Source organism: Oncorhynchus gorbuscha, linkage group LG12, assembly GCF_021184085.1.
Source record: "Oncorhynchus gorbuscha isolate QuinsamMale2020 ecotype Even-year linkage group LG12, OgorEven_v1.0, whole genome shotgun sequence".
In the NCBI taxonomy this organism is placed as follows: domain Eukaryota; kingdom Metazoa; phylum Chordata; class Actinopteri; order Salmoniformes; family Salmonidae; genus Oncorhynchus; species Oncorhynchus gorbuscha.
Genome location: NC_060184.1, coordinates 50,001,056 through 50,022,538, shown reverse-complemented (window position 1 = coordinate 50,022,538; position 21,483 = coordinate 50,001,056). Strand labels below are relative to the sequence as shown.

General features: G+C 41.2%; 1 protein-coding gene across 1 annotated transcript in view; it reads left to right on the top strand.

The window, feature by feature from the left end:
• The window catches only part of LOC123991107 (receptor-type tyrosine-protein phosphatase N2-like), a 267,926-nt gene that overhangs the window by 70,958 nt on the left and 175,485 nt on the right, over positions 1–21,483 (top strand). Inside the window, exon 2 of the mRNA XM_046292318.1 lies at positions 11,168–11,281. Coding sequence (XP_046148274.1) covers positions 11,168–11,281 — 114 coding nt within the window. The remainder of the gene's footprint in view (positions 1–11,167; positions 11,282–21,483) is intronic.

Genomic DNA, 21,483 nt, shown 5'->3' with positions numbered 1-21,483 from the left:
AATGACAAAATACAAATGTTCATTTTTACATGTATATTTTCATCTTTTAGCTATTATCCAGAGAGACGTTCAATTAGTGCATTCATCTTAAGATAGCTAGGTGAGACAGCAACATATCACAATCGTATCAAGTACATTTATTCCTCAAAGTATTTATCAAAATTTTTACATTTAGCAGACGCTCTTATCACATCATAACGCTACAGACCCGGCACCAGGATGAAGTGAATTAGGGGGCAGTTGAAATCTGTAAGGGGGCACAATTTTGGGGCTTTCTTGCATTGGAATTATATTGAATTCTGCTTATAGTGCATTCGGAAAGTGTTTAGACCTCGTAACTATTTCCACAATTTGTTACGTTACACACTTATTCTAAAATTGATTAAATTGTTTTTCCCCCTCATCAATCTACGCACAATACCCCATAGTGACAAAGCAAAAACAGGTTAAGACATTTTTGTATTAAAAGTTAAAAAGTGAAATATTGCATTCACATAAGTATTCAGGCCCTTTACTCAGTACTTTGTTGAAGCACCTTTGGCAGCGATTACAGCCTCGAGTCTTCTTGGGTACGTCGCTACAAGCTTGGCACACCTGAATTTGGGTAGTTTTCCCATTCTTCTGTGCGGGATCCTCTCAAGCTCTGTCAGGTTGGATGGGGAGCGTCGCTGCACAGCTATTTTCAGGTCTCTCCAGAGATGTTCGATTGGGTTCAAGTCCCGCTCTGGCTGGGCCACTCAAAGACATTCAGAGACTTGTCCCAAAGTCACACCTGCGTTGTTTTGGCTTCGTGCTTAGAGCTGTTGTCCTGTTAGAAGGTGAACCTTCGCCTCAGTTTGAGGTCCTGAGCGCAAGGAGAAGATTTTCATCAAGGATCTCTCTGTATTTTGCTATGTTCATCTTCCCTCGATATTGACAAGTCTCCCAGTCCCTGCCACTGAAAAACATCCCCACAGCATGATGCTGCCTCCACCATGCTTCACTGTAGGGATGCTATTGACCAGGTAACGAGCGGTGCCTGGTTTCCTCCAGACGTGATTCTTGGCATTAAGGCCAAACATGTTCAATCTTGGTTTCATCAGACCAGAAAATATTGTTTCTCATGGTCTTTAGATGCCTTTGGCAAACTCCAAGCGAGCTGTCATGTGCCTTTTACTGTGGAGTGGCTTCCGTCTGGCATTTCTACCATAAAGGCCTGATTGGTGGAGTCCTGCAGAGATGATTGTCCTTCTGGAAGGTTCTCCCATCTCCACAGAGGAACCCTGGAGCTTGACAATCGGGTTCCCTCACCATGTCCCTTCTCCCCAGATTGCTCAGTTTGGCTGGGTGGCGAGCTCTAGGAAGAGCCTTGGTGGTTCCAAACTTCTTTCATATAATAATGATGGAGGCCACTGTGTTCTTGTGGACCTTCAATGCTGCAGAAATAGTTTGGTACCCTTCCCCAGATCTGTACCCTCGACACAATACTGTCTCAGAGCTCTACGGACAATTTATTTGACCTCATTGCTTGGTTTTTGCTCTGACATGCACTGTCAACTGTGGGAACTTATACAGACAGGTGCCTTTCTAAATCATGAGAGAAATTCCCATAGGCTGTTTGTAATAGGTGAATTAATTTCATTTAAGCAGGCAAGTCAGTAAAGAACAAATTCTTATTTCCAATGATGGCCTACCCTGGCCAAACCCCTGGGCCAATTGTGCACCACCTTTTGGGACTCCCAATCAAGGCCAGATGTGATAAAGGCCTGGATTTGAACCAGGGACTGTAGGAATGCCTCCTGCACTGAGATGCAGTGCCTTAGATCCTGCACCACTCAGGAGCCCAAATGCAGCTGTACGCACTGTTGTATTACCAAAATAATGCAAAATAAATGCTGAAAGCAGTAGCCTAGTTATTCATGCGTGCATGCAAACAAATATACTGAGTAGCAATTTGGCTCAGAATACTGACACGACTACGAAAGCGAACAAATCAATGCGAACAGAACAAAAAAACACAGTAAACATAAGGTGAATGGAGATCCCAATAACCAAAACACAGCCTACTACCCTGAGATGCAGCCATGCACGTTCAGCAACACGTTGTGATATGGCACCACACTTCTGTTAATCTAATTTGTACCCCGTGATAAATTAAGCAATGCCAGCCTACCATGAACATGTTTCTGATACGTACAGTTCCATTTACAGCAACACAAATATTCCAAATTAGATCCATAATATCGACAGAAACATGGAAAACATTTTTTATAATCAATCCTCAAGGTGTTTTTCAAATATCTATTCGATAATATATCAACCGGGACAGTTGGCTACCCAGTAGGAGCGAGTGGCACAATGGCCGCCTTTGTCTATTACGCACAAATCAGAGCCACCAGCTGACCACTGACGCAATGTTGTCGTTCACACTCATTTTTCAAAATAAAGGCCTGAAACTATGTCTTGTGACACTAGACACATTAGGGAAGCCATAGAAAAATAAATCTGGTTGATATCCCATTCACTGCTCAATAGGGACGCATAGGAACACAGAGCTTTCTAAATAAGAGTCCCTTCCTAATCGAATTTTTCTCATGCTTTCGCCTGCAATATCAGTTCTGTTATACTCACAGACAATATTTTTACAGTTTTGGAAACTTTAGAGTGTTTTCTATCCTAAGCTGTCAATTATATGCATATTCTAGCATCTTGTCCTGACAAAATAGCCTGTTTACTTTGGGAACGTTATTTTTCCAAAAATAGTGCCCCCAAGCTTCAAGAGGTTAATTAAGGGGAAACATTTAAATGTCTTGGAATGGTCTAGTCAAATCCCAGACCTCAATCCAATTGAGCATCTGTGGTATGACTTAAAGATTGCTGTACCCAGCGGAACCCATCCAACTTGAAGGAGCTGGAGCAGTTTTGCCTTGAAGAATGGACAAAAATTCCAGTGGCTAGATGTGCCAAGCTTATAGAGACATACCCCAAGAGACTTGCAGCTGTAATTGCTGCAAAACGTGGCTCTACAAAGTGTTGACTTTGGGGGGGTAAATAGATATGAATGCTCAAGTTCTGTTTTTGTTGTCTTATATCTTGGTTATTCCTCAATAAAACATATTTTGCATCTTCAAAGTGGTAGGCATGTTGTGTAAATCAAATTATACAAACTCCTAAAAAATATATATTTTAATTCCAGGTTGTAAGGCAACAAAATAGGAAAATGCCAAGGGGGTGAATACTTTCGCAAGCCACTGTAAGCGTCAATTAACATAAACACATGTATCATCTCCTTGCTTCTACACATGGCTTATAAGACATTTTTTAAAGTCTAATAAATCCATGTAATATAGCCTACACCTTCAAAATAAATCCATGATTTATTTTAGGCAGGTCTACAGAAGCATGATATTAAGAAAATGCAGTCCATTTCAGAAGAAAATAATAGCATACTCTGAGTTGTCCTTATGTTAAATCCTGATGTGGCTATGCCAAATGGCTGTGGGCTGCATTAGTTCATTTAGCAGACAAGATTTGGTTATAATTCCATGGCAGTTTTTATATTATATTGTAGTATGAATAATACAATTGAACAAAGCTAAATAAAATATAACTATTTTCTCCAAACAATTTGAGGGAATGCGCACATGCGGATAATCTGTGTTGAGCAGTTAACAAAGCAATAGGTACTCCTATATGCTTCATTTAGAGTTATTCATTTAACTTTAGTTGTTCTACAAACATTGAGCTATATGTTTTGATTTTTAATGCATTGTAAGGCTGCATGATGAGACTGTAATGATGATTTGAAAAAAGTTGCTTGAAATGCATGAGCTCTGCTTTATTTTTGTTTTTGCGCAGGCTGAACACACTCCAATAGTACCTCATTCACAATTTGACAAGCACTTGATAATGCCTTAAAATTTCATGACGGCACCCCCTTTGTGGCCTTAATTAACCCCCCCCCCCCCCCCCCCCCAAAAAAAGAGTCCATGGCTTTTGCGGCCTGGAGTGCTGCCTTTTGCCCTTCTCCCTGAGCAATCCGAAGTGCCCCTCACTCACATGGCTCTCTGTCATGATGATTGTGTCTTTCTCACAGGCTACAAGTTGAAGACATACACATCCGGGATGCAAGTGTGAGCGTCCTGATCCAATTCCGAGGTGGATATTAAACATTTTGGAAGAACTGTCCACATTTACTTTTCGTCAGCCAACAAGATGAGTAGGCCTAATGAGTAGGCCTAATGAACAGCAAAAGCACTAGCCTATATCAATCTACTATCCCTCAAAAGTGGACCTATTCTGTGCGAGAAATACATTGTCCAAACATAGTCTGGGACAGTTGTGGGATGCGATAGACACCAAATGAATACAATCACTAGCATCAAAAACACTTTATGCAATGTGGCTGACGCAACAGATCAGAACCTTTTAGCATAAAATGTAGATAATCTATTAGGCTATTTCTTCACATTATAAGCGCTGCAATGCGCACATGGTAGAAGGCTATAAGCACGAAGGTTCTATTAGCGGAAAATGCAAGTATGCATGTAATGCTTTTATTATCAAGGTGCATTTTTATGTTGACTATTTTCTTCTCCAAACTTGAAACTCAGGCGCTATTTATATATGCCAATTTGGCTCTACTCCCCTTGTAAAGTGGGTTAATGTGCTTAATTTTAATAAGTAATTTGGCCTCATTAGTTGTGATACTAAACTTATTAAAATACATAGACCTACGGTCTAGGGTACATGAGGTATGATTAGAAAAAATTAAAATGCTGGGCATCATTCAAGTGATAATATAAAATTCACAATATTGTCACCCATCAGACTATTCTTTATTTATACTTGCCTTTACATATACTAAATAATATACAGTCAAAAGTTTGGACACCTACTCATTCAACAGTTATTCTTTATTTGTACTATTGTCTACATCCTAGAATAATAGCGAAGACTTCAAAACGAAGAAATAACACATATGGAATCATGTAGTAACCAAGAAAGTGTTAAACAATCAAAATATATTTTAGATTTGAGATTCTTCTCTGGTTGACAGAATTCCTCTGGCATTCTCTCAACCAGCTTCATGAGGTTGTCACCTGGAATTCATTTCATATTTTTAGAGGTTAACAGGTGTGGCTTGTTAAAAGTTACTTTATGGAATTTCTTGGTTTGAGCCAGGTATTATGGCAAGAACAGCTCAAATGAGCAAAGAGAAATGACAGTCAATCCGAAAAAATGTCAAGAACTTATTTTTATTAGTGGCTATCGCTCTGTTTTCTCCCGCATTTCCATAGCCTATAGAAATGTTGCGCAACATCAGCTCATGGGCTCTCGTGAAGTGTTTGATTCGATTTTCGATTCGATCTATGCAAAACAGATTTGTTGGAAGCTGAGTTTAGTGGCGCTCGCCAGTATCTGCAGACTGAAATTGCCCACTCTGGCTCCAATGAAGACAAATGGACCCCACTTGATATCCTGTAACGATTCTCTGGGCCTCTCTCTGCTATGCCGACTGTGGCTGCTGCACTGAAATATGGAATGACTTTTGGAGTGTCCACAGCTACAATGTGTTCAGTCAGCACAGAAGAATGTTACATGTTACACCCGAGGCAAACTCAAGTAATCCAACTGGCATTTGAGGAGGATCTTACAAGAAGATTTTGGTGAGAATGGAACCCTTGTCAAAGGGTCGCAAAATGTGACTCAATGGTCACAGTCTGGAGCCCTGCCTTGTAGGATTTTCACTATAGGCATACTCTCAAGCTTTTGTTTTACATCACTGAAAAAGGCCTCCATTTTCGCAATCAATATTAGCCTAGGACAAGGCTCCTCTCTCACTTTTTCTCTCTCCTTAGCAGCAGGGCAGTTCTGGACAATTTGGCCCGCTGCAATTTTACATATGGGTTTTCATTTATTTTATTGGCCAAAAGCCAGCAATTATCGGCTAATGGAAACCCTGTGCCCCAGTGGCTTTCAATAGCCCCTGTACACACACCGTGGCATGTTCTGTCCATTGTGCTGACACAGCGCAACAGAGATACACATTTTGCATCAACTTGTCATCCAATCTCTTTTTGCTACACCCTTAGAAGAAAATAGTTATATATACAACGTTTTGAATCTTTAGAAGAGATTAAATAACCCTTTTCTAAAGGTTCTATATATAAACCCAGTGCATGCAAATAACCTTGAGGGTTAAAGCCCTACCCCAGAGTGTAGTGAGGATTTTAGAAATCAACAGCTAACAAAGCTAAACCAGTCACATCAAACTCTGAAATGACAGCTAACATACACTTTTAATTCGTTTTAGATATTTTCCATTGACATTTATATCCATATTAATGATGCTGCTATATGATTTCGCATGGTCAGAAAAAGGGCTAGGAATGATCAAATTCATATTTTGCAACACTTTTGCCAAGGTCTGAGTGGCAAACAGCAAGGTTTATAGAAACCTGTGCTGTTGCAAACTAAACGCTAGCTAGAAGCAAGAGGAAATCATATCTAATCTAATTTTTACTCATAGATTTTAAAAAAATAGTTGTATAACCTTTTGGTTAATTCAAAATCTATCTGCCACTACGATTCAAAAACCAACTGCCAATCCATTCCAGCATGACGACGCAAAAGGACAGTGGTTGAACCAACTTGCAAGTAGCCTACCAATAAGAACGTTATTTTTCAATCTATTAAGGTAAGCAAAGTTTCTTATTTAATTCAAATATATGAAGCCAAAGTCATATGATAAACTGTAGGCTCGATAAATAAAGTTGAAACTTTATTGGAATTTGGGCATGTTTGTATGCTAGCTAGCTAATTTAGCTAGCTTAACAGAAGACGCGGGGCTATCTTAACTCATCACTTTACAAGCTAGACAGATAATTATTTAAAAGAAACTTTTTAAAATTATTATACCAAATAGAGCTGCGGACCCAGCCTGACATTGGCAATTAGCTAATTGTTCATTTTATTTCAGTATTTGTGTGAAGTCAATTGAGGGTTGTACCCTATCTTTCATGAAGCCATTAGAAGACTTTTGCTGACTGTGATTATTTATAATAAATCATGTATAATAAGTCTGGGTGTTTCAATAGCCTAGTTAATCCTTACAGTTAGGAGTTGGAGTCAATATCATTGTATTTAACACCATGGACATATTTTACAGTTTATGATCAAACTTCAAATGTATAAGTTGATGGTTCGCATTACGGGATGTCAAGGTCATATATTTCCATATTCTGTTCCAGTTAAAGGGTTCTTCAGATTCAATTAGATATGTGGACCATACCTTTTTAATAGCTAGCTCAGAATATGAGCTTTCCAAATGTTGTTTATATATTATAGAGATCGTCCTTTTTGGAGCCCAGATAAATCCCATCATTGCATTGTTCGGTAGTTGGGTTTCCCAATAAGTTGTAAATATAGACACAAATATTTTCCTGGTAATGTGTATGTGTCTTTTAAATCTTGAAATGTTCTCAAATCAAATAAAAATGTTCTGTGTCACATACTCCGAATACAACAGGTGCAGACCATACCGTGAAATGCTTACTTACCAGCCCTTAATCAACAATGCAATTCAGGAAAGAGTTAAAAAAATATTTACTAAATAGACTAAAGTAAAAAATAAAAATAAAAAAGAACACAATAAAATAACAATAATGAGGCTATATAAAGGGGGTACCGGTAACGAGTCAATGTATAGGGGTACAGGTAGTCAAGGTAATTTGTACAGGCAATTTAAATAGTCCAGGTGGCCATTTGATTTACTGGTTCAGTCTTATGGCATGGGGGTAGATGCTGTGAAGAAGCCTTTTGGTGAAATATTGGTATGGGCATGCCATTTTGATTCCCAATTACACAGTTGTTAAACTTTGCTCCAAATAGAAATTATGTGAGCAATAATAGGATCAAAGCGTAGTTTACATTGTTGTACCTCTTGGCACACCGATCCCTTTAGCGGGATCATTTGTCAACATCCGCTAAATTGCAGAGCGCGAAATTAAAATTAAATTACTAAAAACATTTAATTTTCATGAAATCACAAGTGCAATATACCAAAGCACAGCTTAGCTTGTTGTTAATCCGACTGCGGTGTCAGATTTCAAAAAAGCTTTACAGCGAAAGCTCTCCTTCCAGTTATCTGCTGCCAATGACTGGAACGAATTGCAAAAATCACTGAAGCTGGAGACTCCTATCTCCCTCACTAACTTTAAGCATCAGCTGTCAGAGCAGCTCACAGACCATTGCACCTCTACATAGCCCATCTGTAAATAACCCATCCAACTACCTCCTTTGCACCCCAGTATCTCTACTTGCACATTCATCTTCTGCACATCTATCACTCCAGTGTTTAATTGCTAAATTCAAATCAAATCAAATGTTTATTTGTCACATACACATGGTTAGCAGATGTTAATGCGAGTGTAGCAAAATGCTTGTGCTTCTAGTTCCGACAATGCAGTAATAACCAACAAGTAATCTAGCTAACAATTCCAAAACTACTACCTTATAGACACAAGTGTAAGGGGATAAGAATATGTACAAAAAGATATATGAGTGAGTGATCGTACAGCGCGGCATAGGCAAGATACAGTAGATGGTATTGAGTGCAGTATATACATATGAGATGAGTATGTAAACAAAGTGGCATAGTTAAAGTGGCTAGTGATACATGTATTACATAAAGATGCAGTAGATGATATAGAGTACAGTATATACATATACATATGAGATGAATAATGTAGGGTATGTAAACATTATATTAGGTAGCATTGTTTAAAGTGGCTAGTGATATATTTTACATCATTTCCCATCAATTCCCATTATTAAAGTGGCTGGAGTTGAGTCAGTGTGTTGGCAGCAGCCACTGAATGTTAGTGGTGGCTGTTTAACAGTCTGATGGCCTTGAGATAGAAGCTGTTTTTCAGTCTCTCGGTCCCAGCTTCGATGCACCTGTACTGACCTCGCCTTCTGGATGATAGCGGGGTGAACAGGCAGCGTCTCGGGTGGTTGTTGTCCTTGATGATCTTTATGGCCTTCCTGTGACATCGGGTGGTGTAGGTGTCCTGGAGGGCAGGTAATTTGCCCCTCGGTGATGCGTTGTGCAGACCTCACTACCCTCCGGAGAGCCTTACGGTTGTGGGAGGAGCAGTTGCCATACCAGGCGGTGATACAGCCCGACAGGATGCTCTCGATTGTGCCTCTGTAGAAGTTTGTGAGTGCTTTTGGTGACAAGCCGAATTTCTTCAGCCTCCTGAGGTTAAGGAGGCGCTGCTGCGCCTTCTTCACGATTCTGTCTGTGTGGGTGGACCAATTCAGTTTGCCTGTGATGTGTACGCCGAGGAACTTAAAACTTACTACCCTCTCCACTACTGTTCCATCAATGTGGATAGGGGGGGGTGTTCCCTCTGCTGTTTCCTGAAGTCCACAATCATCTTCTTAGTTTTGTTGACGTTGAGTGTGAGGTTATTTTCCTGACACCACACTCCGAGGGCCCTCACCTCCTCCCTTTAGGCCGTCTTGTTGTTGTTGGTAATCAAACCTACCACTGTTGTGTCGTCCGCAAACTTAATGATTGAGTTGGAGGCGTGCGTGGCCACGCAGTCGTGGGTGAACAGGGAGTACAGGAGAGGGCTCAGAACGCACCCTTGTGGGGCCCTAGTGTTGAGGATTAGCGGGGTGGAAATGTTGTTGCCTACCCTCACCACCTGGGGGCGGCCCGTCAGGAAGTCCAGTACCCAGTTGCACAGGGCGGGGTCGAGACCCAGGGTCTCAAGCTTGATGACGAGCTTGGAGGGCACTATGGTGTTAAATGCCGAGCTGTAGTCGATGAACAGCATTCTCACATAGGTATTCCTCTTGTCCAGATGGGTTAGGGCAGTGTGCAGTGTGGTTGAGATTGCATCGTCTGTGGACCTATTTGGGCAGTAAGCAAATTGGAGTGGGTCTAGGGTGTCAGGTAGGCCGGAGGTGACATGGTCCTTGACTAGTCTCTCAAAGCCACTACGGCCTATTTATTGCCTTACCTCCCTAATCTTACCTCATTTGCACACACTGTATATAGATTTTCTCTATTGTATTATTGACTGTACGTTTGTTTATTCCATGTGTAACTCTGTGTTGTTGTTTGTGTCGCACTGCTTTGCTTTATCATGGCCAGGTCGCAGTTGTAAATGAGTACTTGTTCTCAACTGGCCTACCTGGTTAAATAAAGGTGAAATTAAACATTTAAGAAATGTAATGACCAGGAACCCGTTGGTTACGTTGACAGTGCTCTAGAGTTCCTCTGTTGAGATGGGAGAACCTTCCAGAAGGACAGCCATCTCTGCAGTACTCCACCAATCAGGCCTTTATAGAGTGGTAAAGTGGCCAGACGGAAGCCACTCCTCAGTAAAAGGCACTTGACAGCCCGCTTGGAGATTGCCAAAAGGCACCTAAAGACTCTTAGACCATGGGAAACAAGATTCTCTGGTCTGATGAAACCAAGATGTAACTTTTTGGCCTGAATGTATTGTCATGTTTGATGGAAACCTGGCACCATCCCTATGGTGAAGCACGGTGGTGGCAGCATCATGCTGTGGGGATGTTTTTTTAGTGGCAGGGACTGGGAGACTAGTCAGGATCGAGGCAAAGATGAACAGAGCTAAGTACAGAGATCATTGATGAAGACCTGCTCCAGAGCGCACATGACCTCAGATTGGAGAGAAGGTTCACCTTCCAACAGGACAACAACCCTAAGCACACAGCCAAGACAAAGTAGAAGTGGCTTCAGGACAAGTCTCTGAAGGATCTGCAGAAAGGAATAAGATAAACTCCCCAAATACATGTTTGCCAAGCTTGTAGCGTCATACCCAAGAAGGCTTGAGGCTGTAATCACTGGCAAAAGTGCTTCAACAATGTACTGAGTAAAGGGTCTGAATACTTATGTAAATGTGATATTTTACTTTTTTAAAATGTTGTACACATTTGCAAATATTTCTAAATACCTGTTTTTCTTTGTCATTACGGGGTATTATGTTTAGATTGATTAGGAATAAAAAACAATAGTAGCGTAACAAAATGTGGACAAAGTCCAAGGGGTCTGAATACTTTCCGAATGCACTGCATGTAACAGAAATACTGACCATCGCTGGTAGATGATCTGTTTGTTGACAGTGTGTATGTGTGTGTTCTCTCATAGACAGAGTGTTTGGAAGGTGTCTGGAGTTACCTAGTGCGGACCTATACACCTATGATGTGTCAGCCTCTGCTCTACAGCACCTGAGGACTCTCCTCCAGAAACTGTTCCACAGAGGTACTGTCTGTCTGTCTGTCACTCTGCTTGTCTTTCTGTCTGTCTCGCTGTCCCTGTACAGATGCGTGTGTATGTCTGATTGGTCCGTCTGTCCTGTCGACATTATAAAACAGATTCAGCTCTGATGTGAAAGCAAGCCAAACGGTCGGATTACACATTTGGCCCAGAGGTAAAGGACAGGTAATTTGCCTCATACAGGCCTTTGTTCCCTGATCATATAACGGCAATAGGAATCTAATTGACTCGTACGATTGCATGACATTTAGTGCTTATTTTGTGGATGAGTGACTGTGCTGCATGCGGTGTAATTGCGTTAGATTTTCTCTCCTGCTCAATGAATGAGAGCACAGCAGCTAATGTGTTTGTTAAACAGGGTAGATACAGGAGAACAGGACACAGAACTGGCCCAAGGATGTCCTCAAACAACAGGAGAGAGAACAAAGTTGGAAAATATTGTCTGTGCAGGGACGCAACTTATATTCTCCTGTATTTACCCCACCAAAATGAAACGTTAATTAGCTGCTAATGTGGCTATCATAAAGATCTACAAATGCCATGATGATCTGGACGAGACTGACGAATCGAGACAATGGTAAAAAAATCTCTGGATTAACTATCTAATGTTAGCTAAATGTAGTAATGAATAAATTGGCCAAATGTCTTTAAATGGACAATTCTGTGAACTGCCTTGCACTGCCTTGTGTCCACTAGAGAGGACGTGCAGGAGCTTGCAGGAATTTGTAGTTTTGCATGATGTCTACTTTGACGCTAATTAGCATTTTCAAATCTGAGAGTAAATAGAGCCGAATATATTGATTAAATATTTACATGGTTATCAAAACGTCACTCCAGGGTAAGCCTACACGAGACACAGCCCTTATTTTAAGTGTTTCTAAAATCCCCTATGGGAAAAATGAATGGTGGAAAAACAATTGGAACCATTTCCCTGTTTGACCATTACCCTGTTTTATGGGCATTATAACACCTCCACTGTGGGGCTTTATATTAGAGATCTGCACACGCACCCGCAGCTTTTCATACCACACCCGTTGGCTTTCTGTCCGATTCCCACCCACTACCACAACAACTGGTCCCAAACCTAATTGCAATCCCGCAATGTTATTTTAGGCAGTTCACTTGCCAGCCATGGTCGAGGAATTTTGAGCCCTGTATACAATGTCAAATGCGCAAAAATAACTTAAGAAATAGGTTAAATTACAAGAGATGCTCACATGGCCCATTTATATTAGGCTATCTGTATTACTGGGCTATATCAGCCAATATGCTAGATGTAGTTTGAAGAGAGCAGAGTTGGAGAGACTTGCACTTTCTCTTTAGTTATTTGTATAGTCTACCTTTTAGGAGTGGGAAGATTTTCAGACAGAGAAATATGGGTGATCAACATTTATATCTAGGCAATGAAGTAAACTATAGCCTAATCATAGGAAATCTGATAACTGCCCCGTGCTTCTCCGCCCATGCATAAGCTATAGCCTACTCTATTTAATTGAGACCACACTGAACTTGAAGCAGCAAGAACGATGACAGCAACACTTGCTACGTTTTGTATATAGGATATGGCCTAGGTTTTAGGAGGACGATTTGCAGTCAGAGACAAAGAAGTGGGTAATCAATAATTATTGAAAATGAAAAGGTACAATGCTCGACTCACCATAGTAGCCTAACGTGCTGATTAGACCGGGCACGTGCAGACGTGCGCAATTGCGCGCATGTTGATTTTGTCCATCCACACCATACGCGATCAGGACATGCAGGTTGAAATATCAAAACATACTCTGAATCAATATTCATTTTTGGACAGGTTGAAGAAACACATGAAACATTCATGGACATTTAGCTAGCTAGCTTGCTGTTGGTAGCTAATTTGTCCTGGGATATAAATATTGGGTTGTTATTTTATCCTTTTTTTTCTGGATCTTTGTAGAATTATGACCCATTTTGAGTTACACAAAATCGTGTGTTCTCTACCCAGATAATTACAGTTTTAGACAACTGCTTACACATGATTTCTGAAACTATGGCTAATTTTCTCTAAACTCGACACACAAAACCCCAAAACATACACACGGCATGCAACACTTCACACATCTCTTGCAAAACCAAACACTTAATTCAAAATGATTTTAACTCCTCAATATTGCATTTTTGCCGCAAAACTCTACACAAAAACCATCAAATGATTAGCCCTCATACATGGATGTTTTGCATTTTCAGTGGAGTCCACTGCAGTTTGTCATAGCACTCACACGTGCATGTATGTGCACATATATATACAGTATGTATGCCTACAAGTATATATTTACACTATAAACAGAAATGCAAGGGGAGTGGATCAAATGTATTTCTATCTCAAAACATTGTATTTTCATCCAGATTTTGGGATGAACAGTAACAGACAAAACAAATTCAGTAGAAGATAAACAAATAGGCTTGTTACTATAAAGAAAGAAAAAAACGATTAGGGTTCATCCTGTCTCCTACTTGGGTCTGGCCACAGCACCTCATCAACATCACAAGCGATGTTCTCTCTGGCTAAACAGTGGGGGAAGTAGCGTCTGGAGTGGCATATCCAGCCCTGGCATGCCCCCTTACCTACGTCACCACAGGCCTCCTCCATCGCCTGGAGAAGGGGTAAACGTTGGTGGGGTTGGCAATCATATACCTTATAACGCCACGCTGAAAATAACTCTTCTTTTGGGTATTAGAAATGGAGAGTATGGTGACAGGTTGAGCGTCCACTTGCGGATGGTCAATAAACCAATTGTGGACCGGTGTAAATTTACATGGTCCCAGATGACAACAAACCTGGCCTGCTCTGGTCCATTCCTCTGGTCATTGGGAATGAGGATATTATGCATAGTGTCAAGGACGGCAATAATGTGGGCAGTATTGTTAGGTCTAAGAGTGGTAGGATGATGAAGGTCACCATTCTGACTAATGGCTGCACACATTGTGATGTTGCCACCACACTGTCCATGGACATTGACGATGGCACAGTATCCTATAAGGTTTCTTCCTCTGCGTCTTGGTTGAGAGAATGCAAAGCGAGTGCAAAGCTGTCATCATGTAACGGTTTTCCTCCTCTTCTGAAGAGGAGTATGAAGGATCGGATCCCCCCCCCAAAAAACTAAACCCCTAGGGGAGGGTCTGGGTGGGCATCTGTCCGCAGTGGCAGCTCTGGCGCGTGATGTGGACCCCACTCCACCATAATCTTGGCCTACTTACGTGGCGCCTTTGGGGCGGCGCCGACCACGGACTGGGGACCCTTGCAGCGGGCCCCGAATAGACGGGAGACTCCGGCGGCTCCGAATAGACAGGAGAAGGGCACACCGGAGTGAAGGGCGGCTCCGGCGGCTCCGGAGTGAAGGGCGGCTCCGGCGGCTCCGGAGTGAAGGGCGGCTCCGGCGGCTCCGGAGTGAAGGGCGGCCCCCGGCAGATCCCGACTGACGGGCGGCTCTGGCGGCTCCCGACTGACGGGAGACTCTGGAAGCGCCAGACAGGCGGGAGAACCTGGAGGGAGGAGACGGAGAGACTGCGTGGGGCTGCCACAGGACCCACCAGGCTGGGGAGACCTACAGGAGGCCTGGTGCGTGGAGGAGGCACCGGATGGACCGGGCTGCGGGGGAGCACTGGAGCTCTGGTGCACAGACTTGGCACCACTCCTCCAGGCTGAATGACCACTTTAGCCGGGACCCTCCAGAGTGCAGGCACAGGTTGAATCGGGCTGTGGGTGATCACTGGAGATCTGGTGCATACCACTCGCACCTCTCCCTTAGGCTCAATGCCCACATTCACCCGGCACGGGCAGAGCGCAGGCATAGTGCGAACTGCACCCTCCCAGCGCCTTGGAAACACAGCACGCAGCGCCGGCGCAGGATATAAAACGGCGTACCCAAGACCAAACACGCTGAGCTGGCACAACATGCCTTGGCTGGATGCCCACTCTCGCATGGCACTTGCAGGGGGCTGGCCGCGCACCGGGCTATGAGCGCTTACTGGCGACACCGTGCGCTTCAATCAGAGACAATACCAGGCCAAACACAGAAATACCAAAACATAGAACAACACATAAAATGCTCATCCCAACTCACGCCCTGACCAAACTAAAATAGAGACATAAAAAAAGGAACTAAGGTCAGGACGTGACACATCAAGGCAAATGGTGTCTACTCTGAAGAATCTCAAATATGAAATACATTTTGATTTAACAATTTTTGTGTTATTACATGATTCCTTGTGTTTTTTTCATAGTTTTGATGTCTTCACTATTATTCTAGAATGTAGAAATAGTACAAATATATAAAAACTCTGGAATGAGTAGGTGTGTACAAACTTTTAAATGGTAGTATATATATATACGCAGTTGAAGTCGGAAGATTACATACACTTAGGTTGGAGTCATTAAAACTTGTTTTTCAAAAAATGTTCTTGTTAACAAACTATAGTTTTGGCAAGTCGGTTAGTACATCTACTTTGAGCATGACACAAGTCATTTTTCCAAAAATTATTTTACAGACAGATTATTTCACTTATAATTCACTGTATCACAATTCCTGTGGTTCAGAACTTTACATACACTAAGTTAACTGTGTCTTTCAACAGCTTGGAAAATTCGAGAAACTGATGTCATGGCTTTAGAAGATTCTGATAGGCTAATTGGCATCATTTGAGTCAATTGGAGGTGTACTTGTGGATGTATTTCAAGGCCTACCTTCAAACTCAGTGCCTCTTTGCTTGACATCATGGGAAAATCAAATGAAATCAGCCAAGACCTCAGAATAACAATTGTAGACCTCCACAAGTCTGGTTCATCCTTGGGAGCAATGTCCAAACGCCTGAAGGTACCACGTTCATCTGTACAAACAATAGTACGCAAGTATAAACACCATGGAACCACGCAGCCGTCATACCGCTCAGGAAGGAGAAACGTTCTGTCTCCTAGAGATGAATGTACTTTGGTGCGAAAAGTGCAAATCAATCCCAGAACAACAGCAAAGGACCTTGTGAAGATTCTGGAGGAAACAGGTACAAAAGTATCTGTATCCACAGTAAAACAAGTCCTATATCGACACGATCTGAAAGGCGACTCAGCAAGGAAGAAGCCACTGCTCCAAAACCGCCATAAAAAAACAGACTACGGTTTGCAAGTGCACATGGGGACAAAGATCGTACTTTTTGGAGAAATGTCCTCTGGTCTGATGAAACAAAAATAGAACTGTTTGGCCATAATGACAATCGTTATGTTTGGAGGAAAAAGGGACATGCTTGCAAGCCGAAGAACACCATCCCAGCCGTGAAGTACAGGGGTGGCAGCATCATGTTGTGGGTGCTTGCTGCAAAAGGGCTTGGTGCACTTCACAAAATAGATGGCATCATGAGGCTGGACAATTATGTGGATATATTGAAGTAACATCTCAAGACATCAGTCAGGTCAAGTTAAAGCTTGGTCGCAAGTTGGTCTTCCAAATGGAAAATGACCCCAAGCATACTTCCAAAGTTGTGGCAAAATGGCTTAAGGACAACAAAGTCAAGGTATTGAGATGGCTATCACAAAGCCCTGACCACAATCCTATGGAAAATTTGTGGGCAGAACTGAAAAATTATGTGCGAGTAAGGAGGCCTACAAACCTGACTCAGTTACACCCGCTCTGTCAGGAGGAATGGGACAAAATTCACCCAACTTATTGTGGGTAGCTTGTGGAAGGCTACCTGAAACATTTGACCCAAGTTAAACAATTTAAAGGCAATTCAACAAAATATTAATTGAGTGTATGTAAACTTCTGACCCACTGGGAATGTGATGAAATAAATTAAATCTGAAATAAATAATTGTCTCTACTATTATTCTGACATTTCACATTCTTAAAATAAATTGGTAATCCTAACTGACCTAACACAGGGAATTTTTACTAGGATTAAATGTCAGCAATTGTGAAAAACTGAGTTTAAATGTATTTGGCTAAGGCGTAAACTTCTGACTTTAACTGTGTGTATATATATATATATTATATATATATATATATATATATATATATATATATATATATATATATATATATATATATATATATATATATATATATATATATATATATATATATATATATATATATATATATATGTGTATATATATATATATGTGTATATATATATATATATATGTATATATATGTATATATATGTATATATATGTGTGTGTATATGTATATATATATATATATATGTGTATGTATATATATGTATATATATGTCCTTGGCGTCCACGTCACCAACAAACTGGTCCACAACAAAACCTATTCCCCCTCAGGAGCCTTAAAAGATTTGGCATGGGTCCTCAGATCCTCAAAAGGTTCCACAGCTGCAGTATCGAGAGCATCCTGACCGGTTGGATCACTGCCTGGTATGGCAACTGCTTGGCCTCCAACCACAAGGCACTACAGAGGGTAGTGCGTTCAGCCCTGTACATCACTAGGGCCAAGCTTCCTGCCATTCAGGATCTCTATACAAGGCGGTGTCAAAGGAAGGCCCTAACAATTGTCAAAGACTCCAGCCACCCTTGTCATAGACTGTTCTCTCTGCTACCGCACGGCAAGCGGTACCGGAGCGCCAAATCTAGCTCCAAGAGGCTTTTAAACAGCTTCTACCCCCAAGCCATGAGACTCCTGAACATCTAATCAAATGGCTACCCAAACTATTTGCACTGCCCCGTCCTTTACGCTGCTGCTACTCTCTGTTATTATCATACATTTTACTAGGCAAGCCAGTTAAGAACATATTCTTACTTACAATGACTGATTTGTACCTTATCAGCTCAGGGATTAAATCCAACAAACTTTCGGTAACTGCCCCAACGCTCTAACCACTAGGCTACCTGCCACCCCAAAGTGATCTATGCATAGTTTAATAACTCTACCTACATGTATAGATTACCTCAATTACCTCCGACTAAACAGTGCCCCCACACATTGACTCTGTACCAGTACCCCTTGTATATGTGAGGTCTACAACTTTTGTATTCGGCATGTGACAAATAAAATTTGATATATATATATTTAAATTGTAAGAATCTATTCAACTGAAATGTGTTTTCTGCATTTAACCCAACCCTCCTTATCAGAGACGTGCGGGGGGCTGCCATAATTGACAACCACGTTTTCGGCAAACAGTGGGTTATCTGCCTTGCTCAGGGGCACAATGACAGCTTTTTTACCTTGTTAGCTCGGGGATTCGATCCAGCAACCTTTCAGTTACTGGCCCAACCCTCTAAACACTAGGCTATCTGCTGGGTCCCAAGTGTGCTCACCACAAGAATGCCTAATTGTTGTCACTTAATGTTATATGCTTTCTTGTAATCAGAAAAGTTAATTGAAGGTACAATGAGCTACTGGCAGCTATTTGCAAGTATGTTGCTGTGCTTTCAAAGATAACTTACTGAGTTAAGTTGCCAGTATGTTACTGGCAGTTAGTTGCTAGTGACTCTGACACTCGTCAGATGTGGCAGGGCTTGCAAACTATCACAGATTACAAAGGGAAACCAAGCCGCGAGCTGCCCAGTTACACGAGCCTACCAGACGAGCTAAATTCCTTCTATGCTCGCTTCGAGGCAAGCAACACTGAACCATGTATGAGAGCACCAGGTGTTCCTGATGACTGTGTGATCACTCTCTCCATTGGCCGATGTGGGTAAGACTTTTAAACAGTTTAACAGATGGATTACCCAGACGTGTACTCAGAGCATGTGCTGACCAGCTGGCAAGTGTCTTCACTGACATTTTCAACCTCTCCCTGATAGGGCTGTTATGGTGACATATTACTGCCACATCGGCGGTCATATCCGCAGTTCAAATCCATGTGACCGTTTAGTCACGGTAACTAGGCTTCTCCAAGCTCTGATGCTGCTGATTATCATTAGTAGTCTACCAAACTTGCTAACTGCCTGGTATTCAGCACTCTTCTGTCCCTCTAATCACTCTGACATTGATGCAAAAGAGCCCATGAGCTTGTGTTGCGCAACATTTCTATAGGCTGTGCAATTGGCTGAGAAAACAGAGTTTTGATGGCCTCTGTTAAAAAGAGGAGGATGCCATCAGCTTTCTATAGACTAGGCCTACTATATTTATGTATCAACTTTCCTAGAATTAAGCACATTGCTTTGCTTTACAACAGGAGTATAGCCTACCTGGCTGGCATGAAAATGAACCATGGGAAATTTTAACCAAAACATTTAGGCTTTTATGAGCTCTATACAACCATCACAGCTGTAAAGAACCATTCCTGATATGCAAAAAAATGCAGTTAGAAAAAATACAGTTACAGTTAGATTTCTAGAATTGTTTGCTTGAATATCTCTGTTTTTGCATGTACCTACAAAGATATATATATATTTTTTTTTTTACTAATACAATCTGTTAGTTGTACTTATTGCACCTGATACTGAACTGGTTGTTCCAGTTTAGATGCTTTAGGTAGTCTAATTTATAAATTTCTCCATGGTCCAAAACACCACGAGGTCTAGTGACCAACAAAAACACAATGAAGGCTGGTCTATGCTGTTTTTTTCAGCAGGTTTTTTTCTCTCTCTCTCTCTCTCTCTCAATTCAATTCAATTCAATTTACTTTATTGACATGGCAAGTTCATTATTACTTACATTGTCAAAGTATACATATCTAAAAAATAAAATATATATATATTTATATATAAATAAATGGTGGGACCAACATCACTAATAATAGTAGTAGTGGACATGGGATTACCATTAACAACAACTACAGCAACAATATTAATGAGAACAACAATACATTAAAGCAATGGTAGTAGACCAGTGTCACCATGACTGAGAAGACACATGACATGGTATGAAAGACAAAACAAAACAAGATGGGAAATAGTATTGACATTACTTTGCACTGTTCACTGGCTGTCCCTCAGGTTGTGGCAGGAGGACACATATTTGGCTGCCAAAACTGCACATTTAGGCTTTTCACCCAATAAATATTAGATTTTTTCTTCATCTTTTATAGTTTCAAATTATTTGTATTGAATTATAATTTTGGGAAAGAAATATTCTCTTAGGTCTGAGTATTTGTCACAGTGTAATAGGAAATGCAGCTCTGTCTCTACCTCTCCCTTGGAGCAGAGTGAGCACAGCCTGTCCTCTCTGGGCAGCCAGGTTTGTCTGTGACGACCGGTCTCTATAGCCAGACTGTGCTCACTGAGTCTGTACCTAGTCAATGTTTTCCTCAGTTTTCTATCAGTCACAGTAGTCAGATAGTCTGCCACCGTGTACTGTCTGTTTAGAGCCAAATAGCATTGAAGTTTACTTTGATTTTTTTTTGTGGTGTCTTTCGAATAGGTGATATATTTTTATTTTTGTTTTGTGATGATTTGGTTGGGTCAGATTTTCTGAGTGCTGTCCTCTCGTCCTCTCTCTCTCTCTCTCTCTCTCTCTCTCTCTCTAATGTTTTTCTGATGTCTGTCACGGTGGCAGATGAAATCGACCAATCGTTTGGTGCCTCCAGCCAAGACCAGACATCTGAAGCTTTTTAATTGATACAGTGTAATAGCACGAATGGATTCACTAGGCTAATTAGTTCTTGCGCTCTAGCAGTGTATCCAATGGAACTAAAAAAAGTTAAGTGTTAGAGACAGTTGATTGTATGGCTCAGTTTAGTTTTAACATTAGGTTTTTACCAGTGCATTACCAAAGTAAGTATATGCTTTAATACATGACCTTTAAAAAAATCATAAAATTAAATGATATATTTAATTCCAGGTCTCATTCACATTTATGCAGTATACATAACATCCTATATCGTTATCCTCAGTTGTATTCTGGCTACAAGACTATCTGAAAAATCTGCAACTACAGGCGGTGTCAGCCAGAGGGCAGCAGATACCTTCAGCACAAACCGTGACCACAAAGCACAAACCTCCCCCAGGTAATTGGCTTTACAGGCCACTTTAAGCTTAATCTTTTATAATAGACCTAAACGAGTGTTGAAAACCATAAAAAAAATAAGCGGGCATCCATAGGAAATTATAATCGGAGAAATGAATACTAGGCACAGCGTGAGACCACAGCATTTAATCGAATTACTTCTCTGAAATAAACGGATGAGACTGAGGAGGATGAGAGTAGGTGCGTCAGTTTGTTCCAGCTCTATTTCCAGGTGTTAATATC